General features: G+C 36.2%; 1 protein-coding gene and 1 pseudogene across 1 annotated transcript in view; one reads left to right on the top strand and one right to left on the bottom strand.

Moving 5' to 3' along the window:
* The window catches only part of SNTG1 (syntrophin gamma 1), an 866,981-nt gene that overhangs the window by 649,629 nt on the left and 191,541 nt on the right, over positions 1–25,811 (top strand). The window contains exons 10-11 of the mRNA XM_036263979.1: positions 9,512–9,594; positions 14,276–14,406. Of these exons, the coding sequence (XP_036119872.1) occupies positions 9,512–9,594; positions 14,276–14,406 (214 nt within the window). The remainder of the gene's footprint in view (positions 1–9,511; positions 9,595–14,275; positions 14,407–25,811) is intronic.
* LOC118631550 lies at positions 6,916–9,476 on the bottom strand (annotated as a pseudogene).

The raw sequence follows: 25,811 nt of genomic DNA, 5'->3' as shown, positions 1-25,811 counted from the left end.
CCTACTTTGTTCTTCTTTTTAGGTTGCTGTGGCTATTTGGGGTCTTTATGGTTTTATATAAACTTTTGGAGTATTTGTTCTATTTCTGTGAAATATGTCATTGGTATTTTGATGGGGATTGCATTGAATCTATAGATTGCTTTGGGTAGTATGGACATTTTAATGATGTTAATTCTTCCAATCCATGAACAAGTTATATGCTTCCACCTTTTTATATCTTCCTCTATTTATTTATTTTTTAGTATCTTGTAGTTTTCTGTGAACAGATCCTTAACTTTTTTGGCTAAGTTTATTCCTAGGTATCTTAATTTTTTTGTTGCAATGATAAATGGGATTTTTTTTTTTTTTAGTTTCTCTTTCTGTGTGTTCATTATTTATGCATAAAAATGACAATGATTTATGGATGGTGGTTTTGTATCCTGTTACTTTTGCAAATTCATTTATTAATAATAGTAGATTTTTTATGGAGTCATTAGGGTTTTCTATGTACAATATATCATGTAATATGCAAATAAAGACAGTTTTATTTCTTTCTTTCCAATTTGGATTCCTTTTATTTTTGTTTCTTTTCTGATTGCTGTTACTAAGACTTCCAGTACTATGTTAAATATAGTGGTGAAAGACATCCCTGTTTTGTTCTTGTTCTTAAAGAAATGCTTTTAGTTGTTGTTCATTGATGTTGGCTATTGGTTTGTCATAAATGGCCTTTATTATGTTGAGATCTGATCCTTCTATTCCCACTTTTCTGAGAGTTTTTTTCAAAAACCATTGTTGGATTTTGTCAAATGCTTTTTCGACATTTATTGATATGATCACATGATTTTCTTCTTTCTTTTTGTTTATGTGGTGTATCACATTTATTTATTTACAAATATTGTACCAGCCTTGTATCCCTGGGATAAATTCCACTTGGTCGTGTTGTATAATTTAAAAAATATATTTCATATATTTCTGGATTCGATTTGCTAAGATTTTGTTGAGTATTTTTGCTTCTGTGTTCATCAGGGATATTGGCCTGTAGTTTTCTTTCTTTGTAGTGTCTTTATCTGTTTTGGGGATTAAGATTATGCTAAACTCATAAAAAGAGCTTGGAAGTCTTCCTTCACTTGAATATTTTGTTAATATTTTGAGGAGAATAAGTGATAATTCTTTGAATGTTTGGTAAAACTCCCCTGTGTAGCCGTCCAGATGAGGGCTTTGGTTTGCTGGGATTTTATTTATTACTTCTTCTATTTCCTTAATTGTCAATGGTCTGTTTAGGTTTTCTGACTCTTCCCAGTTGAGATTTGGAATAGTATATGATTCTAAGAATTTGTCCTTTTCCTTCGTTGTTGAATTTGTTGGCATATGTTTGTAGTGTTTTCTTACAATCCTCTGTATTTCTGTGGTGTCTGTTGTTGCTTCACTTCTTTCATTTCTATTTTATTAATTTGGGTCCTCTCTCTTTGTTTCTTGGTGAGTCTGGCTAAAAGTTGATCAATCTTGTTTATCTTTTCAAAGAACCAGCTCTTGGTTTTATTGATCTTTTGTATTATTTTTTTATTCTCTATGTTATTTATTTCGGCTCTGATTTTTATTATTTTTTTTCCTTCTAGTAACTCTGGGTTTTACTCTTTGTTTTCTTTCTAAATCTTTAAGTTATTGGTTTAGATAGTTTAATAGAATTTTTGTTTGTTTGTTTCTTGAGGTAGGCCTGTATTGCTATGAACGTCCCTCTCAGGGCTGCTTTCGCTGTGTCCCATTGATTTTATATTATTGTGTATTCATTTAACTACTTTCCAGAAAGTTTTTATTTCTTTCTTGATTTCATCAGTAACCCATTTATAATTTATTTATTTTTTATTCTCACCTGAGGACATTTGTGCATTTATCTTCAGATAGAGTGGGAGGGAGAAAGGAAGGAAGAGAGAGAGAGAAACATTGATGTGAGAGAGACACATCAGCTGGTTGCCACCCACACGACCCCAACCAGGGCCGGGAATGAACTGCAACAGAGGTATGTGCCCTTAGCAGGAATCAAACCCAGGACTCTCTGGTCCCAGGCCCAATGCTCTAACCACTGAACCAAACTGGCCAGGGCCCATTCATAATTTAATAACATGCTATTTAGCTTTCATGTGTTTGACTGTTTTAGAGTGTTTTTATTGTAATTGATTTTTACTTATGCCATTGTGATTTGAGAAAATGTTTGATATGATTTCTATCTTCTTGGACTTAAAGAGACTTAGTTTGTGTCCTAACATGTGGTCTATCTTTGAGAATGTCGTATGAGCCTGGGGGAAAATGTTCTGTAAATACCAGTTAAATCCATCTATATAGTGCATCATTTAGGGTCTCTGTTTCCTAGTTAATTTTTTGTCTAGAAGATCTATCCAATGATGTCAGTGGGGTGTTAAAGTCCCCTGCTATGATTGTATTACATTGATCTTTCCCCTGAAGTCCTCCAGAAGTTTTAAAATATGTTTTTGTGCTCCTATATTGGGTGTACCTATGTTTACCAGGGTTATATCCTCTTGTATGAACAATCCTTTTAATATTATGTAGTGAGTCCTTGTCCTCCTGGGCAGTTCTCCAGTAGGCCAACGTGAATCAATGTCCCTGCCTGGCCATGCGTCTCCTGGCTGAAGTGCTGCTGGGCAGGACCTCAGGTAATCCTGTGGGCAAGGCTTCGCTAGCTCAGAGGCAGGGTCTGCTTTGGGGCTCACCACTTGAATCTACTTGCTCTGGGCTGCTTTCCCTTCCCCCATGGCACTGGACTCTGTAGAGTATCAGGTCCAGTCAAGATGATTTAAACAGATTTGCATTAGGGGTGGCGCCTATAGCTTGTAGAAAGAGCAAGCAGTCACTTCTTCTCTTTTTAATGCATCAGATCTTTCTGGGTTGCTGGTTCCCCTGGTCACAAGCAGAGAAAGATAGGGGTTCACTGCTTAGAACTCTCCTCAGGCTCACCATTGTGCTTTGTGGTCTCTCCTGCCCACCACAATCAAGGTGCGCTTCCTAGGCTAATGTTATAACCAAGCAGTTGTTTAAGCTTGGGATAGTGCTGTCTGAGTCATTCTGGTGGGCCAAGTCACTTCTGATTCCCACTGCCCAATGCTGCCTGGGCTCTCTATCCCTTCTCTGTTGCTACCATTTGGGGATCTCTGTGTGGGGCTGAGTCCCTGTGCTCCCAGGGGGTAGGATCTGAGCTGCCACACCTTCCCTCTGTCATCAAGGTATATACATTTTTTAGACATAATGTGAGTACACACTTAATAGACTATAGTAGAATAAACATAATTTTATATGGACTTACTTTATTGCAGTGGTTGGAAACTGAAACCACAATATCTCTGTGGTATGACTATAGTGTCTTAAACGTCCCTTAACATAGGTTCTTCAATCATGAATTTTTTTTTTGAGATCATTTGCTTGTTCTAAATTCTTTACATTATTACGTACATATTTTTATTTATTATTCTTTTAGAGAGAGAGAAAGAGAGTGGGAAACATCAGTTTGTTTTTCCACGTATTTACACATTTACTGGTTGATTTTTTTATGTGCCCTGACCAGGGATCAAACCCACAAATTTGGCATATCTGGACCATACTCTAATCAACCAAGCTACCCGGCCAAGGTCTGAATCCTTTACGTTACTGCAAACACTTTAAAAAGAGCTTGTCAGTTTTTATTAAAATAAAATATTATTAGTTTGAATAGGACTACATTGAGTTTACAATTTGAAGAATTAAACCTCTAACAACTTTAAATCTTTCAATCCATAAACATAATATACCTTTCCTATTTTTCATATTTTAATTTTTTTTCAGCAATATTTTAGTGTGTTCAGTGGGGAAGTCTTGCATGACGTTCATTGAATTTATATTTAAGTATTTTGATTTTATTGTAAATGGTATTTTATTATTATTATTTAATTGATTTTAGAGAGAAAGAAAGGGAGAGAGAGAGAGAGAGAGAGAGAGAGAGAAATATTAGTGAGAGAGAACATCTTTTGGTCACCTCCTGCATGTCCTCCACTGGGGATTTGGCCAACAGCCTGAGCATGTGCCCTGACTGGGAATCGAACCTGTGACCTCTTGGTGTATGGGTTGATGCTCATCCACTGAGCCACAATGGCTGGTCTGTTATTATTATTTTTGGTTAACTCTCATCCAAGGATATTTCTTCCATTGAATTTTAGAGTGGAAGGGAGGGAAGGGGAGATAGAGAGAAACATCTATGTGAGAGAGACACATTGATTGCATTCCACATGAGCCCCAACTGGGGCCTGGGATCAAACCTGCAACCCTGGCACATACCCTTAAAAATTGAACCCACAATCCTTTGAGGCAGGTGCTGATGCTCTAACCACTGAACAACACTGGGAAAGGCATAAATGATATTTTAAATATTTTATTTTCTAATTACCTGTTGCTAACACATAGAAATACATTCTATATATTGATTTATTGTGCAATGTAGCTTAATGTTCTTATTAATTTTAGTAGGACTTTTTAAATTTTTCTACGTATAAAATTGTGTCCTTTATAAATAATGTTTTGCTTATTTTTTTCCAAACTATGTGTTTCAATTTCTTTTTCTTTCCTATTACAATGTCTAGGACCTCAATAAAATGTTAGATACATTATTGGGAGCAGACATTCTTCTTTTGCTCAAGATCTTAGAGAGAAAGTTTCCAGTCTTTTACCATTAAGTATGATATTAGCTATAGGTATTCACAGATGGCCATTATTAGACTGAGAAAATGCCCTTCTATTTCTTGGTTACTGAAGTTTTTTTTTTTTTCCTTCTCTCTCTCTCTCTCTTTTTTTAGAGTATAAGTTTATGTCAAATTGTCTCAATTGTTTTAGGATACATCTATAATTTTATAACAAAACAATTCTTTTGACATTAGTTGGTTACAGTGATAGCAAGACACTGTGACTGTGTCATAGCAGCTCTAATATAACAATTGCATTTCTTGCTTCCTGAATTGAAATTCAAGTTACCTCATGCCCATTACATAAAAATAGCCTACAATCATTGATGCTGCAAATCCTGATGCATATACTATTCAGGGACGCATTAATGCTAAGGGATTAGAGTAAATATTTAAAAGACCACAGATTTCCTTTTTGGGACTTTTTGTTTTTCCTTTATCCCCCAATACCTTGCTTTAAAAGAATCAAATTACTCAGAACTAGTCAGAACTGCAGCGGTACCCAAGGAGCATCACACTTCATTTTCGTTAAAAAACCAATACCTGATGCAATGCACATGTTACAGCACAGGCAAAGGGAATGATCACTCTAGTTTTAACTTCCACATTCAAATCTCAACTAACTAACTAAATAAATCAATAAAAGCATTCTATCAATTTCTTCTAAATGGTGTTATTGTTCTACATTTGTTGGTGGGTCAGTTTTGTACTATGTTTGCTTCGAAGAGATCTTCCTGTAGATCTCAAATAATCCTTTCTTATGGTGTCATTCTCTTTATTAGGATTTCAAATAACTCTAATGCTTTATTTAAAATGTTTTTCTTAGTGATGTTGAGCATCTTTTTATATGTCTGTTGGGCATCTGTATGTCCTCTTTGGAGAAGTGTCTAGTTCTTTTGCCCATTTTTTAATCGGATTGTTTATTTTTTTGATGTTGAGTTTGATAAGTTCTGTGTAAATTTTGGATATTAACCCCTTATCTGATGTATTGCTGGTGAATATAGTCTCCCAGGTTGTCTTTATTTATTTATTTATTTTTTTACTGATGACTTCCTGTGCAAAACTCTAGTTTGATGTAGTACCATTTGTTTATTTTTTCTTCTGTTTTCCTTGTTTAAGGAGTTATAGCAGAAAAAATATTTTTATAAGAAATGTTTGGGATTTTACTGCTTATGTTTTCTTCTAGGATTTTTATGGGTTTGAGTCTAACATTTAAGTCTTTAATCCATTTTAATGTATTCTTGTGTGTGGTATAAGAGATTGGTCTAGTTTCATTTTTTTTTTTTTTTTGCATGTCACTAATCATCAGAGAAATGCAAATTTAAACCACAATGTGATATCACCTCACACCTGTTAGAATGGCCACCATCAATAAATCAACAAACAACAAGTGTTGGCAGGGCAGGAGAAAAGGGAGCCCTCATGCATTCTTGGTGGTAATGCTGATTAAAATTAAAAATAGGCCCTGGCCAGTTTGGCTCAGCGGTTGAGCGTTGGCCTGTGGACCAAAGACCAGGGAGTCCCGGGCTCAGTTCCTGCTAGGGGCACGTACCACAAAAAAAGTAAATAAATAAAATTAAAAATAGAACTGCCTTATAACCCAGCAATTCCACTTCTGAAAATTTATCTGAAGAAACCTAAAACACTAATTTGAATGGATATGTGCACCCCTATGTTCATTGCAGCATTATTTACAGTAGCCAAGTTGTAGAAGTAGCCCAAGTGTCCATCAGTCAATGGGTAGATAAAAAAGCCATAGTATATTTACACAATGGAACACTACTCAGCCTTAAAATGGAAGAAAATGTTACCCTTTGCAACAGCATAGAGGGACCTGGAAAGCATTATGCTTAGTGAAATAAGCCAGTCAGGAAAAAAAATACCGTATGGTTTCACTCACATGTGGAACTTAATGAACAAACTGAACTACCGAGCACAATAGAGACAGATTCATGATAGAGAGCAGGCAGACGGCTCTAGATTCATGATTGATAGAGAGCAGGTGAACAGCTCTAGTATGTGGAGGGGTTTTTGCAGGGCCATCAGGATTGAGCAAAAAAGGAAACAGAGGTCATGAACGTGGACAACAGTGTGGTGATTGCAGGGGTGGAGGGGTGGAGGGGTGGAGGTGGAAGGGCGCAGAGGGGGCATAAATGGTGATGGGAAAAATAATAATAATCTTCTCATTTCCACATTGGTTTTTCCTATCACATCTTTATAGGTATCCACAAGAAGTACCACAAACCTGTATGATCCCTTGCAGACAGTTTAATGCAGTTTCATTGTGGTATTAGCTTATCATTTACAGAATGGACTGGACTTTCGCTCCAGTATAACATGATCACCGTAGCCAGTGGTGTTGGACATTACAAGGTATCTTGGTTCCTGAGTTTTTCTCATGTCCTCTTCAAGAAGCTGGTTTACATACTGCAGCTCTTTATCCCAAGTTTAAATTCCGGAATAACACAATGTGGACGTTTCCAGGCATGAAATGTCATTGGCTCCTGATGAAAAGTATCAGAATAAACTGGAGCTCCTGAGATGGATTGTTTAGCCATTCCACTAATACTTGTCTATGAGGCCAAACTTGAGACTTTTGAGGTGGTTCTGCAATTATGACAGTGGTGTAGTTCATTTTCTCACTTAGATCCTTTCAAAGTGATTTTAAGAGAACTCTGAAAATACCACACTATATATATAATTGCATTTAACTCAATAGCATCTTTAGTTTAAAATCTCATTCACTTCCTTCATCACATGGCATAACAGCCTGGAAATAATAATAAACCACTCTAAATTTGTCACGATAAGTGATCTGGACCCCTGGACCGGGCCATTGTTCTGTGGCACTGAACCTGGAGGAGCCCATTCTGCTCTGTCCCTGTACAGGACATGGGTGGTGGGCGCACCCCGTCTCAGGAACCTGTCATCCATAGGGAATGCCACTGCGCTGGCTGCCATCCCTTCTTCCTGCTCATGAGCTGACTTGCTGCCCCAAGTAGCCTGCCGGACTCCCCCAGTGGTCTCTGTCTTGTCTTGGTCCCCAGAGGAGTTGGGGTAGAGGCCCTGCTCCTGTCTCAATTAGTATTTTTTTACATCACATGAGATATTGTATTTTTTTTTTAATCTATTGATGTGGTGACCATTTAAAATAGATCCAGATTCATGGAAGTAGGAAACAGACTAACAAACCTCAGAGGGATGGTGGTTGGGAAGAGAGAAACTAAAGAACTTACATGCATATATGTACAACCAACCAACACAGACAGTAGGTTGGGGGAGGCAAGAGGTATGAGTAAGGAGGATGGGGTTAATGGGGAAAAAGTGGGACATCTGCAATACTTTCAACAATAAAAGAAAATTGATTTTGAATGCCAAATTGAGCTTACATTTCTAGGATAAACACATGGCCATGAAGTATTGTTTTTAAATTATAATTATTAGGGGTTTTAATTTGCTAATATATTGTTAAGTTTCTGCTTTTGTAAGTTATTTTTTTCAATGTTACTTTTTTTTTTTGTCTATTGAAACTAAGTTGTCAATTTACAGAATTTAATATGTTATAATTTCATTTTATTCAATTAGAAATGGATATATTTTCATGTAATATGTGTGTGCATTAAAATATTGTCTCTTAAGAGAGATGCAGATAAATATCAATAGGAAAAGTAACTAAAACAAAGTATAAAATCTTTAAGATTTAAAGAGTGGAGAAATTATATTTATGCTAGCATAGCAAAAAAAGTGTATTATTCCCTTCTTAGCACCAAGAAAACTCTTGAATTTTGAAGTAATAAAAGTGGAGAACAAAATCATTTTTTTAAATGTTTTTATTGATTTTTTTTAGAGAGAATGGAAGGGAGAGAGAGAGAGAGAAACATCAATTAGCTGCCTCCTGTACACCCCCTATTGGGGAATTGAGCCCTCAACCCCAGGCATGTGCCCTGACCAGGAATCCAACCGGGACCTCTCAATCCATGGGACGACACCCAATCCACTGAGCCACACTGGCCTGGCAAAATCATTACTTTTTTTGAACACATCAGTTAACAAATTAGGAGTGTTTTCTATGACTGTGATGTTTAAGTACAATACTGCAAATGAAAATTGAGAGTCAATTACACTAATAGCTCATGTTTATCAACATTAGCCATTCTAAAACCATAATGTCTTTAGAAAAACTTAAATAAAACAGAAATCAAGAAATATGCTTCCAGTCCTAATTTTAAAAATTACTAAATTATTAAATTTTAAAAAGCCAAAATATTTAGGATACCAATAACTCATCTTTAAAAAATAGAAATTAAGTTTCAGCTTTTAGTTGCAATTTTGCAAAAGTACACAGTGTCAATAAGAGTACTTCCAATTATAGTATTTACCGAGAGCCCTTGCAAAGACAGAACAGAGAAAAACATTGGTTGCATTATGGAAAATTATAGTATCTAAAGTTAGGATTTACCAGGAGGTTGAAACATGACATTATGTAGAATTTGAAGACAAATAAAACTCTGCACTATTAACTATTATAAGTATGGTTCACTTTGGATAATAAAATGAACTCTTACTTTTATAAGGTTGTTTACCTTCCTTAATAAAGCCTTAATTTTTATGAAATCAAAGACCAATATTTGCAGGTCTCTTTTAGCACCCTAATTTTAGTCAATGAGCTTACTGTAACTTTGATAGAAGTAAAATAAAAATGTATTTTACTACCTGAGTTACTTGATATGACTGAGTGTGATAAAACAGGCTGGTTAGATGAGAGCATGTGGGCATCCTCACCAGTGGGTGCTGTGTTTTTGTTTCCCCAGGTGCACCAAGTGACCAGAGTAGTGGCACCTCCTCTCCTCTCTGTGACAGTGGCTTACACCTCAACTATCATCCCAACAATACAGTAAGATTGCCGAAGCATGGTTCACATTAATAAGGAGATTAACACAAAAAGCCCCCCCCTCCCCCAGTATGTATATTTATAGTGTGCAAAACCTGATATTGGATCTGGTTTGAGATCCGTGGTTGCTTCATCATTAAGTATTATGACAAGCCAGGAGGGAAAAAAGTAGGTCAGGTATTTTTTACTGTCATTTTCTCCTCTGCGATCTGTAAGCTCTAGAGAATTTTAGCTTCAGAAGAACACGCATACCATCATATAATAATTATATAACATTGCATATTGTAAGTAATTTTATGCTCTAAATGATTTACTATGCTTTTTTAAAATAATTTTCTACTGAAATTATTTAGCTCAAAGTAGCTATCTCATTTGCCATTTTTTAGATTTCTTAGCAATTTTTATGCATATCAGGGAATTAATGCAAAGTGAGAAAAATCTTACCTACCCATTGTGTTAAAATGTAATGAATGTTAAGCTATACATGTATTAAATAATTGATAAAATTGGCATTGTGTTTCACATATATTTAACAAAATATATTTTTAAATTTTCCACTTGTATTTTGGATTGAACAGGATTTATTTGAATTTTATAAATATTTTTGAAACTTCATGCAGTTCACCTTTAAAGTGTTCACACATCATAAACACTAAACAAGCCTTTCCGGTTATCTGTCAGACTAGCAGTTACTCCCTGTTCTCACAAACATAGAGACCAGCAGAGTAACTTGAAGAGGCTTCTGTTTCTTATTCCACATTTGGCTTCCGCTGACTTAATGGCTCATCTCCCATCTGAAATTATTACCTAACGGTAGCGTTTTACTTCAAAGTCCTCCTTTTGAAGTCTTCAGTCCTGAATGGCCTTCATTGCGCCTTACCGCACCGTGTTTCTTCAGCTGAGTGCCTTAGGGCTCAGCTCTCTGTATGTATGTGTGTGTGTGTATGTATGCATGTATGTACTATTTATTTATTTCCTCCTGAAGAGGAGCCCTTGGCAAGACCAAGAGTTACTACTACAAGTGTAACCTAACCACATCTGGGTATATTTGAGCTATCCTTCTCTTTTATTTTTGTTGCCAAAGAGATAATTGTCACATAACAGGTAATATTAAAAGGCCAGTCTTCAGACGATGGCGAGATCTGAGTGACGTGAACACTGCCTGGTGAGAAAACGAGTCTGTGGCCGCTCCTCCCGTCCGCTCCCTCCTCCATCCTTCAGACCTACAGGACTCAACCAGACCATTACCCTTTACTTTAGCAGTCGCTTTGCTCACCTCTTCCCTTACACTCTAGCTGTCCTGCTACTTTTGATGCCCACCCAGTCCCTTTGCTGGGCTGGCGGCTGTTCCCCAGCAGCTGGGAGAGTTGGCTGCTTCTAATTCACAGCTGAGCCCTCTTGTAAGTACCTTCTGCCTGCGAATCAGGGCGCATCACCCTCACCTTTGTGTGGCCGCAGCCAGGGGCTTCCTGATGGGTATATAGGCTGGCCCCTCACAGGGACTTGGCAGATGACTCTGAAGCTTTTTTCTTTTCCTGGGTCCCCCCATCTCTGGCCAGGTTGTCCCTGCCTCATCCCCTGCTTCCCTCAGTCCTGACAGGATTCTCCTGAGAACTTTCCCCTCGCAAGACACTCAGGAGAACCCGTCTCAGCTCTGCCTGTGAGATGGAAGGAAGAGCTAGTTTCCCCAAGAGTGAGAGAAAACTGATAACATTTTTACTTTAATTCTTGTCCACATACCCTTGAACTCCTATAAAATAATGAAAGTAGAGTGTAAGGTCTATGGGTACGAATCATTCTGGTTTATTTTTAACTCAGTCCATTAACATATGAAAAAATCCATGAAATTAAATTTTATGAATTGTGCCTTTATGTGGTTGCTTGATATATGCTCTTTTAGAAAGATATAATTAAAGAAAAAAAATTGAGTAATTCTATAACATAATTGTTCCAAATAAACTTAGTAGTATAAAATTAAAAAAATAGCGTTCAGAAATTTTTGTTACTGAAATTTGTCTTTCCATTTTCAATAGGCACATTTTATTTACATTTTAGTTGAATATTATTTGGGCACTACCAAAGATCTTTAAGTGTAAGGGTACTTATCACAACTTTAGACAATAGTAATTAAGACAAATATAAATTCAAATAAATTATATTAAAAATAAAGAAATAATTTCAGTGCATTTCATCTAGCCACAGTTTAGAACCATTTTCCATAGCTATATACCTAATAAATACTTTCTATGCCAAGGCCTTAAAATCTGGGTCAGCATTTTGCCATACATGCGGTTCTGTTTTGGTGAGATGAATCTTCTCAAGGTCATTTTGTGGCAATGTACCTTGAAATGTGTTAAGTTTTGGGAAAAAAAGTATTTTAAAGCAAAGACTATGTAAACGTTACTTTTCCCATGCATATTATTAATAACATAAGAAATAATATTTTTGGCATTGAAGAATAAAGCTCTTGTAAACTAGTTATATGACTTAAAACCATAAAGTATTTGTGTTTTCAATACTTTTATATACAGCTAAAAATAACCCTGAAACTACTGTTACAGAAAAAGGCTAGAAAGCAAATTTATATTACATTTTCATAATTAAAATGAAGATAAATAATCTTCAAAAAACACTACATATTTCACTAAATAACAGATCTATAAACTGAAATATGAAACCTGGTTAGTTCAATAGCTGAAGTGGGGCTTATTCACGTTTCTGTACAGAGGAAACAGAAAAGAAAGAACATTTTACAACTTTGGTACCTAAAGGCCAGATGACGTGGATGAGTTACTGACTGCAGTCTGCTCAGGTATGGGCCACTCTGCAGGGTGCCGGGGGTCCGTCCAGAGGTTTGGAGCCCTATGCTGATATGGGCTTAACTATAAGCACTCGGTGGGACCTGGGATGCTTACAGTTCCTATTGTTAATTCTGGCCTGACCACAGAAACCTAATCTGTTTATCCTAGTGTGTTGCAAACAATTATTGTTTCTTCAAGTGCCTTCATGCAGAAAAGTTAGGGGAACAATGCTCTAATGCACCGGTTCTCAACCTGTGGGTCGCGCGCGACCCCTTTAGGGGTCGAATGACCTTTTCCCAGGGGTTGCTTAAGACATAACAGTAGCAAAATTACAGTTATGAAGTAGCAACAAAAATTATATTATGGTTGGGGGTCACCACAACATGAGGAACTATATTAAAGGGTCACGGCATTAGGAAGGTTGAGAACCACTGCTCGAATGAATCTAAAAAAGCTTTAGGTTTTTCTTTTGTAAGAAGCGTCTTGCAATAGCCTCTTTGGAGACAGGCACCATAAGGCCCAGACAGTTTACAAACTTGCCCTTATGTTAAAGAACCAGTCAGTTGGGAAATTGGGATTTTAAAACCAGATGGTCTGATTCTGATTTGGAGCCTAAACCCTCATCACCCTGTTGTACTGCCACCCAGGTGACCCTGCTGACCATCTACAACACTGCACATGGAGGCCAGGAGAGAGATTAATATGCTTGTGTTTTTGCAATCACCAGTAAGCATTAAAAGCAGCTGCCTTGCATCGAAGGATAGGTGCCGTACACTAGTGTTCACTGAATCCAACCAGCAGGGGGCCTCACTGAGGTCTTAGCCAGTTCACCCTTCTGAGTGTTCCAAACTCCTCTAAGGATTTGGTAGACTTGTGTTTACACAATTGGTGACAATTCACATAATAATACCAAGAAAAATTCAACCTTTAATGATAATGAAGGACATTTTCTTATTCCCTAAGCAATTTTAAATGAATTAATATCTGAAAGAAAAGGTTAATAATAGACTAAGAGTTTCAACATGGGTAAAATAGAATCTCTTTCTAACATCATCACTCAGAAACCATAGAATAGAGAAATCAGCCTGAACAGTGCCCTGATCAAATTAAGCCTTGGCCCCTTACAACCCATGCCAACTTAAATATCAACATCATTTCATACACTAGTGCCACAAAGACAATTTAACAGTGAAGCATGTATAATGACAGAAGCATAAATCACCATCCAGTAGAAAGCTCAAATGATATTCACATCTGCCTCCTCTATACATAAGAAAAAAATCCAGACTTCTAGTGAAACATAAAATATATGTAATTTTAAATCAGCAGTATTTGATTTAACATGACATTAAATACAAGAAAATACAAACATTTTATAAACATTAAGTTAAAATAATGATCAAGTGTTTCTTGAGTAGTTTTAAAAAAATTTTTTATTTAAATATTTTTCTTTATTGATTTTAGAGAGAGATGAAGAGAGAGGGAGGGAGACACAGAAACATCGATGAGAAAGAACATCGATTGGCTGCCTCCTGCATGCCCCCCACTGGAGATCGGGCCCATAAACTGGGCATGTGCCCTGACCGAGAATCAAACCAGTGACCTCCTGGTGCAGGGTCAATGCTCAACCACTGCACCACATCAGCTGGGTTTTAGTAGTTTGCAAAAGTGGTTTTATAAGAAAATTTATTATACTCACAAATATTCATAAGTAACTGATAAATCACAAGCACTTATAAGGATTTTGTGCTTAGCAGATACTCAGAAAATATTGGCGAATTAAATTAAACACAACTCATTTTTACTTGTCACTTATGAAACTCAAAACACAGAAGGAAAGAAAAAAAAAGAACAACAATAGTGAATGTTGGTATTCTTTTCAGGACACATTATCATGTTCTTCATGGCCAACATCTCCAGGCTTGAAATGGGAAAAGCGATGGTGTGACCTGAGACTGATCCCGCTACTTCATTCTCGTTTCTCTCAGTATGTGCCTGGGACAGACTTGAGTAGGTGAGTTCTTCCTGAGTCCTGGTTTTCTGTTGACTGAAAAAGAGACCTTTAGTCAAACTCTTAGCATAGGATGCCTCCTGATTCTTACTTTCAACATCTTTATAATAGTATGAAGAACTAGAAAAGAATAGTATAATTTGGTAAAACATTTATTAATCTGGTGAAAAAAAAATTACTTAAAACACTGACTCTAATAGTCACTTTGTAATATATTCAGTGTCAATAGGTATAGTTTATTGGAATTTTGTATTTCTTCTTGTGTTCTTTTTAATAAGTGTTTTTTTCTCAAGGAAATTGTATAGTTTATTTAATAGCAAAAAAAAAATTTCATGTAGTTTATAATCTCATAATATTATCTTTTTAAATAAGTGTAGGAACACTGGTGATGTCTTACTTTTCATTCTGAAATTTGTTTTTTCCCTTTTGTGTTGGTCATTTTACTAGGAGGTTGTAAATTTTATTAATTTGTTTTTTCAGAGGTCTCATTTGGGCTTTGTTGATACTCTTAATTATGGGTGCATATTATAAATAATTTCTGCTTCTTTTTCTATTGTGTCCATTCCTTTAGTTCTTTGGCTTGATTTTTTTGTTCTTGAGGTTTCTTGAATTGGAAGTTCTAGGAGTCCAGAAAGTTTCTGTGAAGAGTGGTGTAGTAAAGATTTTAGGTTTCGCAGGCCCTAATGTCTCTGTCATAACTACTCAGCTTTGCCCTTTATATAAGAAAAACCATGCACAGCATATAAATGAATGGGTATGACTCTGTTCCAATAAAACTTTATTTATAAAAACAGATGACAGGCTAGATTTAGCCCATTGGCCTCAGGTTTGCCAAACCCTCATTTGATCATTAATTTTTCAGATTTTTAAAAAAATATATGTAATCAGAACTAGACATTTCCATCAAAGTTTGCGTCTGCTGTACCCACAAGTTTTAGGATTGCATCTTGATTTATTTAGTATTTTTGAGTATAGCATTTGGTATAGTCAAATCTTCTGCAGGATATGTACACACTTTCTTACCCTCTGGTGTTGACAATTTGCTACTTTGAATGAAGTACAGAAACATTAACTTCATTTAGTCCTTTTTTTAAATCCTCACCCGAGGATATTTTCCATTTCTCTTCAGATAGAGTGGGAGGAAGAGAGAGAGAGAGAAAAAAACATTGGTGTGAGAGAGACACACTGATTTGTTGCCTCCTGCATGACCCCGACCAGGGCCAGGATCAAACCTGCCACCCTTCAGTCCATGGGCCACTGCTCTAACAGCTGAGCCAAACCAGCTACGGCCGGTTAAGTCCTTTTATCCTCCCTAATTTGTAAGTATAATTATCTTCATTTCCTATACATACATCAAGCACCATATCAGGTGATATGATTTTTTTGTTTTAGTTATCAAAATAATTTTAAAAACTGGTGGAAAAATGATTAATCTAGTGTACAGAGTGGGGCAAAAGTAGGTTTATAATTGTAAGTATACAAAACAGTTTATTATTGCATTATTTATTTATTATAGTATTATTTTCCGTACGAGCAACTGTAAACCTACCTTTGCCCCATCCTGTATTTAACCCATTGTTTATCCACTTCAAAGTTTGTTCTTTCTAAAGTTTCAAGTCTTCTGTTAATTTTTGTTCTGTTTATTTTTTTTTAAGCCATTTCTTTTTGTTTTTAATTTTTTTGTTCAGATAGAGTGGGAGGGAGAGAGAGAGAGAGAGAGAGAGAGAGAGAGAGAGAGAGAAACATCGACGTGAAAGAGACACATCCAGTGGCCACCACCCGCACGACCAACCAGGGCTGGGGACAAACTGCAACCGAGGTACATGCCCTTAGCGGGAACCGAACCCGGGTCTCTCTGGACCGCAGGCTGATGCTCTAACCGCTGAGCCAAACTGGCCAGGGCTAAACCATTTCTTAAAGACGAATTTGCTAGCATCAAATTATCTTAGTTTTCCTTTGTCTGAGAATATCTTTATTTTACCTTTATTCGGTAGGGTACGTTCCCTGGCTATAGAATTTGTAGTTGACAACTCTTTTCTTTCAGTTGGAAATATTATGTTACTGCCTTTTGGCCTCCACTGTCATTCAAATAGGTGGCACCTTGTAAATAATATGTTATGTCTTGCCTGCCACGTTCAAGGTGTTTTTTTTGTTTGTTTGTTTGTTTGTTCTTTTTCATTAGTTTTCAAAAGTTTAATGATGATGTGTCTTGGCATGGATTTCTTTGAAATTATTTTATCTGGGCCTCACCTTAAATCTGTACATTTATGACTTTTACCAAATTATGAGCTTTTGGTCATTATTTTTGAAACACTTTGTCAGTCCCAGTCTCTCTCTTCTGCTACCTCTTTTACTGCTCCACAGGTCTTGGGAACCTGTTCTTCCTTACTTTACTTTAATTTTGTTTTTTCATTTGGTTTTCTCCCTTCTGTAAAAATTGGGTAAACTCCATAGATCTGTATGAAAGTTCACTGATTTTATCCTCTGTCATTTTCACTCTTTTGGAGAGACTATTCACTATGCTTTTGTTTGTTGTGATATATTTCATGTTCTATCATGTCCATTCATACTTTTCATAACCTGTATTTTTTCCTGCTAAGATTTTCTATTTCTCCATGTATTTCAAGAGAACTTGCAATTACTTGTTGAAACATTTTATGATGGCTGCTTTAAAATACTTGTCAGATAATTTTAACATCTCATTTATGTCAGTATTAAGTGTCTTTGGATTGTCTTTTCTCATTCCAGTTTTTATTTTCCTGACTTTGGGAAAAGAGGTGATTAAAAAGATTATCCTGAACTTTTTGGATATGAAATTTATGAGATCCTAGATTCTACTTATCTTCCTTTTTAAAGTGGACACTCCATTTGTTGAGGTGAGGTGTGAGGGCTGGATGTTGTTTCCTGCTGTCACCATCCCAACAAAAGTGAACGTGGACTCGCGCTGCCTCCTTGCAGATGTTTGAGATGTAATTCAGCTCACCCCTCAGCCCTGCTGATGGTACTTAGTGAAAGTCAAACACCTGCTAGACCACCTCACTGCCTTGAGTGGAGTGTCAGTCAGCTCTTTGCTCGGCTCTGTTCTACCTGGGAGGGTGGACAGGGAGGCTGATGCACTTTGTTTTGGTGATGGTAGGAGAGAAGCTCAGCTCACCACAGAACCCTGCTGAGATGGGGAGGGCTGGAGGAAAAGCTGAGGTGAATCAGCCCCACCTCCCATCATGGGATCCCGCCTTGGTGATGACTGGTGAAAATGGGGGCTCATCTGCCTACTGGGTCATGGTGGTCAGCATGGGAGGGAGGCAGAGTACTGACTGGCCACATCTCATACTACCTTTCTCAGTGTAATTGCTGCAGGGTGGGGACGGAAGTTCAGCTCCCCACTGGACCTCACTGATGCTACCCTGGCAGGGAACTGGGTGCTGCCTGCTCCTTCCAGGTGGGGGATGGAAGATCAGCTCTCTGCTTGGCCCCTGGACCACTACCAGGGGGGGAACCAGAAGATGGGCAGTACACCAGCTCCCTGTTCACCTCTGCTGAACCCTTGGGGGAGACAGGGCAGTGTCTCTACTGATGTTTGATTGGATTAGGGCAGGTAGCCAAAAAGGGTTTATGTCTTTAGCCCACTTATTTCCCAGTCTTTTAACCAGAGAAAATAGACTTTCCTTGAAGCAAATTTTTATCTTGCTATTGATGATTCTGGGTTAGAGGTTTCTAAAGTACACATCTAGAGTATATGGGAGGCAATAAGGGAACCCAGGGGGCTTACCACCCTGTCACTTTCCAGTCTAGAGATCCCTGGGCAAGAGGTTTTGTCATTGCACTTTTCAGGGACTACCTACATCTCGGTACTCGTTGAGTTATATCCACAGTTCTTTAATTGTATTAGGGAACACCTGGAAGGCTACTCTTTCTTAGCCAGAAGTTCCCAAGTATTGATATTCATGTTCTTTAAAAAATTTATTTACTGATAGTTTCTGAATTTTCTTTATAATTACTTGTTTGACCCATGGACTAATATAAAAAATGTATTGCAAAAATTTAAGATATTTTAGAATTTTCTAATTATTTTTTTGTTACTGCTTTCTAGTATAATGTTATGCTGAATGAGCTCAATCCTTTGATATTTGTTGAGATTTGATTTCACCCAGGGTATGAATAATTTTGTCAAGTGTTTTATATGTACTTACAAATAACATGTATTGTTATTTTCTTCAGTGCAGTTTTCCACATATTTCAAGAGGGCATGTTTGTTCACTAGGAATTCTGATCCTCTGTATCAGTAATGATGTTTTTGTCTGTTTATTGTATTAGGTATTGAGAAAGGTTCATTCAAGTCTCTCACTGATAGTGGCTTTATGTATTTTTCCTTTTAGTTGTGTCGTTTATATACCTGATGTACTTAATTTCACATTATGGGATACTAGCAGATTTGAGATTTTTGTAACTTCCAGAAGTATGAAACTTTTATTATAAATGTCCTATATCTCTGGAAATGTTTTTGCTTTCTAGTCTACTTTACAATAGAATAATTACACCAGCTATCTATTGGTTAATATTTACATTGTATATTCTCTATCTATCTTTCAACTCCTCTGGGTCTTAATCTATGAAATATGTCTCTTCTGAGCTGTACATGTTTAGGTGTTGCTTTCTTTCTTCTTTTTGCTTTTAATCTAAAGTAACAAACTTAGTCTTTTAATTGGATTATTTGGTCTAGGTATTTTTATTTATTTATTTATTTTTTTAATTTATTTTCTTAGTCTTCACCTGAGGACATTTTTTGATATTTTGTTCAGATAGAGTGGGAGGGAGGGAGGGAGAGAGAGAGAGAGAGAGAGAGAGAGAGAGAGAGAGAGAGAGAGAAACATTGATGCAAAAGGGACACATCGAGTGGCTGCCACCCGCACAACCAACCAGGGCCGGGGACAAACTGCAACCGAGGTACATGCCCTTAGCGGGAAATGAACCTGGGTCTCTCCGGACTGCAAGCCAACGCTCTAACAGCTGAGCCAAACTGGCTAGGGCGGTCTAGGTATTTTTAATGCAGCTATTGATGTATTTTGAATAATATTTAACTTTTTAATACTTGTTTTCTAGTTAACACTCTAGTTTTCATCATTATATATTTTCTCTTCAGTTGTAAAATATTTTATCTGCAGTTGTAAGAAATAATACAGAGTGGTTCCATTTACCCTTTACCTATTTTCCAAAATGGTAACATCTTGTCGAAATGAAGTACAATACCACATTTAGGAAACTGACATTGATAGAATCTACCACTCATTCAACTTTCATGTGTGCATATGATTATGCTTAGTTCTATAGAATTTTATCACATATGCATGTTCCTGTATTCACCAACACAGCCATGGTATAAACAGTTTCTTTACCACAGGAGTCCTTCCATGGCCCTTCTGTAACCATGCCAGAATCACCCCTCCCCCACCATGTCCCTAACCCCCGATAATTACTAATCTGTTCTTCATCTTATATTTTATCATTTTAAGAACATTATAATTATGGAATCTAATGTTATGTAACCTTATTCGATTAAATTGTATCACTCCACATAATTCCCTGACAATTCTTCCAATAAGGTACATTTTTCAGTTGTTAATTTTCTTTTATTTCTGAGCAGTATTTCATGGTATGGGTGTTTTCAAAACTTCAGTTGTTTAAAGACATCTGGTTGTTTGAAGTTTTTTGACAATTGTAAATAAACATGCTGTGAAGATCTGTGTATAGATGTTTGTGTGAACATTCATTTTTATTTCTTTGGGTAAATTCTCAAGAGCTCCAGTTCAGAGCTGTATGATAATAGAAAATTTAGATTCTTAGGAAACAGCCAAATTCTTTTTTAGAGTGGTTGTAAAATTTTACATTCCTACCACCAGTGTATGAGTGATTCAGTTTCTACAGATCCTTGCCAGCATTGGTGGTATTGCTATTTTTATTTTCCCTTTCTCATAGGTATGAAGTGATATGTCATTGGGACCTGAATTTGCATATCCTAATGATGTTGAACATCCTTCATGTGCCTAGTAGTCACATGAAATTCTCTTTGGTGAGAGTCTGTTCATGTCTTTTGACCATTTTGCAACTGGTTTAATTTATTTTATTTTTTTAGATTTGAGAGTCACACTAGTTTTTGTATTCTATCTTCTTTATTTTTTTTCCTTATTGTCAATACGTAAATGTCTTTATTCTTTAATATTCCTTTTATATATTATCATGTATACATCCTTTTAGTGTTGTTTTGGTTATGGCCTAAACATCACACCATATGTCTTAATGCATTTGGGCTTCAATAGCAAAAGACCACAGAATGGGTGTCATATAAACAGCGGAAATTTATTTCTCACCGTTCTGAATGCTTGCAGTCCAAGATCAAGACAGCATCATGGTTGGGTTCTCTAGTGAGGGCTGTCTTCCTGGTCCAGAGGTGGTGCCTTCTCTCTGTGTCCTCACCTGGTGGAAGGGGCCAGGAATCTCTCTGGAGCCTCTTTGATAAGGCACAAATGTCATTCACGAGCCAGCCAGGCTTGTGGCGTAAGCATCTACCAAAGACCCCACCTGTTACTACTATCACATGAAGCATTAGGTCCAGCGGTTCTCAACCTAGGGGTCGCGATCCCTTTGGGGATAGAATGACCCTTTCACAGTGGTCGCCTAAGAACATCGGAAAACACATATTTCCGATGGTCTTAAGAACCAAGACACCTCTCTTCGCTCTTCTATCGTCTCCAGGCGGGTCCGCCCACATGCAGATGCGCCCACACACAACATGAGGAACTGTATTAAAGGGTCGCATCATTAGGAAGGTTGAGAACTACTACCTTAGGGTTTTGACAGATGAATTGGGAGTGGGGCAGGGCAACAATATTCAGACCACAGCACTATCTGTACATAATTTATCCAAATATAATGCAATTTATTAATTTTGATTTTTTTTTCAGAAAATACCAGAAACCTAGAACTCTTTAACTCATTTATTTATTTTCTCTCTTTGAGCATATTTTGTAAATGATTTTAATTATATGTATAATTTAAACTCCTCAAGATATTAATTATTTTATTATTTTACATAAATATTTATTCAAATATATATCCTACCTTTAATTTTTCTGTTCTTTATTATCTCTTTTTTGTTGTTATCATTTTTTTCTGCCTTAAGAACTTTCTTAATATTTCTATTAATGCTAATTTTTAAAAAATGTGTATATTTTTTTGTGTGTTTTTTTACTTTAAAAAATGTTTACTTCATGATGTGCAAGTATTTGGCTAAGACAATTTAAGAGAAAAAAAATTGAGTAAGTCCAGATGACAGCTTACATTTTTATTTTATTTTATTTTATTTTATTTTATTTTATTTTATTTTATTTTATTTTATTTTATTTTATTTTATTTAGTCTTCACCCGAGGACATATTTTTGCATTTGTCTTCAGACAGAGCAGGAGGGAGAGAAGGAGGAAGAGAGAATGAGAGAAACATAGATGTGAGAGAGACACATCGACTGGCTACCACCCACATGGTCCCATCTGGGGGGACAAACTGCAACTGAGGTACGTGCCCTCATCGGGAACCAAACCCAGGACTCTCTGGTCCGCGGGCCGATCTCCAACCACTGAGCCAAACTGTCCAGGGCTTATTTTATTTTTAAAATATGTTCTTATTGATTTTTTTTTCTTTTTTTTTTTTTAGAGAGAGAGAGGAAGGGAGAGATGAAAACATCGATGTGAGAGAGAAAAATTGATCAGCTGCCTCCTGCACACCCCCTACTGGGGATCGAGCCTGCAACCTGGGCATGTGCCCTGACTGGGAATTGAACTGGGACCTCTCAGGCCAAGGGACGACGCTCAATCCACTGAGCATACTGGCCAGGCTATATTTTTATTTTTGGCAGCTCAAAACATCAACAGGTTTTAGCAATTGAATCATTTCATTCAATAAATTCGCCGTAATGAACACTTTTAAACATAGCATTATCCAGAGTGGATAGAACAGCAAGTCTGATTTAAGTGCAAATTTGTTGTTCACTCACTCACTCAATAAGTTTATTTAATGTCTGTACCTGGGAGATGTGTTTGGTTTCTTCTTTAGAGAAGCTCACAGACAGCAGAAACAGTAAGGATAAATAAAGAAAATATAAAAAATTTCATGATGACAAATATAGGAGATTATTTAGCTTAGTTAGAAAACTAGGCTACAGTTTGTTGGTTGGTTTGCCAAGGTCCATTATTTTAACTTCAATGATGTAGTATTTCTCATATTTAATTGCTACAGTTTTGTTTCTATCTTACACTATTGGGCAGATATGAATTAAAACATCACAACAATTTTATCAGTGATGGGATCGTTAATGTATTTTATAAGGCAATGAATTCATAATATGTCTAATGTATGTTTAATTTCATATTACATATATAATTTCATATAATTATTTGAGTTATAAATACTATGTCTAAAATAATATATCTAATTTAAATTCTGAAATGTCATAATATTGAAGAACATTGCAGTGTCAGGGAATTAGAATGGGAAACAGAGGTTTGTGAACTTTGGTTGATCTTTTAATCTCTAAGCTTTATTTTTTATGTGAAAAATAAGCATAATGAATATATATATATATTAGTATACGTATAATATATACACACTGTATATTTGAGTTTTGGAAACAGTATTTACCTCTGTAATTTCAGTGCTTAGCATGCTTTATGGTTCTAAAGTATCCGTATGTAATATTAGTTGTAATGAGGGAGAATGCTGTCTCTACAGTTGTTTGAGTAGGAGTATCATCGATTGCATGTTTATTACAAACTTTGAAAATAGATTTGAAATTAAGTGTACTAATCTGTGGTATTATTTTTAGAAAATTATAAATGACAGACAATTTCTAGTGTCCTTCCAGGAGCACACAGCCTTTTTCTCCTGAGGTGAGGACATTTGAGACAGTGCCATATTGGGTACTTTGGGATGAAATTTAGTATATGAACCATAGGTGAGGACTGTGGTTGTGAGAACTGTGTTTTCAAAAATTCAAGTAGCTTATCAAATAAGTATATATGAATCTTGCTCATAGTAAACGCTCAGTTCATAGTTGCCCATTGAAGGATGGTACTTTTAGGAATGTATAGTTTAGGGGATCTGAGGAGGAAACAGAACCAATCAGTAAATACAAGAAGAACTAAGCATGACACTCTAATATCAAAGACAGTATTTCAAGCAGGGTTGTAAAGAGAATGAAATGGTTGATCATATCCATAATACAAGAGATATACTGAAAAAACTGAGAAACAGTGATTAATTTGGAGGTGATTTTGGATAGAATAATTTATGGAGCCAATTGGACTGAAAAACAGCTTGCCATAAGAAGATTATTTTGGTAAAGAAAGAAAAAGTATGTGTAAGCTTATTGTATTTATATTGTGATGGGAGGAGGAGAGGGATATAAAATTCAAGATGTATCATGGTTATGGTTACTGACTGAAGGGAAGGACTCAATACGAAAGACAGAAACAGCATTCCTGTTTTGATGTACCTTGCCCTTGCCATTACATTGCTCTAGTTTTATACATGGTTCTATACATTTGGGTCCAGAGTGATTGACATTTTCCCATTTTCAGAGCTAGGCCAACAGTTTCACAAACACAGTGTTCTATATAAACCAGGAACATTCAAAGATTTTCAAAAAACATTCAACTGAATAAAATTAAGATCCTACTAGATGTTACCTACTCCATGAACATGTAAGTGCCCCTTTGTTTAGTACAGTCTTCTCATATATATCCCACCTTTCCACCTGTTCTGACACAATTGTTTTGTGGTGCAAAGAAAGAAAGTTCCATAAACCCCTTGAGGTAGAGATTTCTCTCTGTAAAAGCTCAAACTTCCTATGAACAGCTCTAGATCAATTATCACAGGTTTTTCAAAATGGTGAAAATTATGTCGTTAAAGAGTTCCTACTGGTTTCATTTCTCAAGTTTTTGACAGTCTATTCAAGAACACAAGATTATCAATTACATTATAAAATTTTTCATACCCTGGGAACTTGAGCATCTCTGGAAATTTTTAAAAAAATCAATAAGGAATAAACTTTGAAAGAGCATATTCCAGTACTTTTTCAGGTCAGATGAAAGATTTTTGATTAAGGAGGTCTTAGCCACAGCAATTAGACAAGAAGAAAAAATAAAAGGTATCCAAATCGGAAAGGAGGATGCAAAACTGTCATTATTTGCAGATGACATGATATTATACATAGAAAACCCTAAAGACTTCATCAAAAACCTGCTAGATTTAATAAATTTGTCAAGGTAGCAGGATACAAAATTAACATCAAAAAATTAATAGCATTCTTATACACCAGTAACAAACTCACAGAAAGGGAAACTGAAAAAAACAGTCCAATTTACCATTGCAGCAAAAAAATTAAGATACCTAGTAATAAACCTAACCAAAGAAGTAAAGGACCTATTTGCAGAAAACTACAGGACATTAAAGAAAGAAATAGAAGAAGATATAAAAAAGTGGAAGCATATACATTGCTCATGATTTGGAAGAATTAAAATGTCCATACTACCCAAAGCAATCTATAGATTCAATGCAATATTTAATTAAAATATCAATGACATATTTTGCAGAACTAGACTAAATACTCCAAAAGTTTCTATGGAACCAAAAAAGACCCGGAATAGCCACAGCAATCTTGAAAAAGAAGAACAAAGTAGAAGAGATCACAATACCAGATATCAGATTATACTACAAAGCTACTATAATCAAAACAGCCTGGTACTGGCATAAGAACAGGCATATAGATCAATGGAATAGAACAGAGAACCCAGGAAATTGATCCAAGACAATATGCTCAATTAATATTTGGCAAAGTTGACAAGAGCATACAATGGAGTAAAGACAGACTCTTTAATAAATGGTGCTGGGAAAATTGGACAGCTACATGCAAAACAATGAAACTAGACCACCAACTTACACCATACACAAAAATAAACTAAAAACAGACAAAAGACTTAAATGTGACCCACGAAAATCCTAAAAGAAAATGTAAGCAGCAAAATCTCAGACATCACATGCAGCAGAATTTTCACTGCTACAATGCCTATGACAAGAGAAAAAAAGGAAAAACTGAACACATGGGACTACATCAAACTAAAAATCTTCTGCACAGCAAAAGAAACAAGCATCAAAATGGAAAGGGAACCCCTGCATGGGAGAGCATACTTGCCAACGACACATTTGATAAGGGGTTAATTTTCAAAATATATAGAGTACTCATACATCTCAACAAAAGGAAGACAAAGAACCCAATTAAAAAATGGGCAGAGGACCTAAGTAGATACCTCTTCAAACAGGGCATACAAATGGCCAAGACACTTTCGAAAAAAATGCTGAA

This window comes from Molossus molossus, unplaced genomic scaffold, assembly GCF_014108415.1.
Source record: "Molossus molossus isolate mMolMol1 unplaced genomic scaffold, mMolMol1.p scaffold_m16_p_16, whole genome shotgun sequence".
Lineage (NCBI taxonomy): Eukaryota > Metazoa > Chordata > Mammalia > Chiroptera > Molossidae > Molossus > Molossus molossus.
Note: the sequence above shows the minus strand (reverse complement) of the source record. Positions and strands in the feature narration are given on the sequence as shown.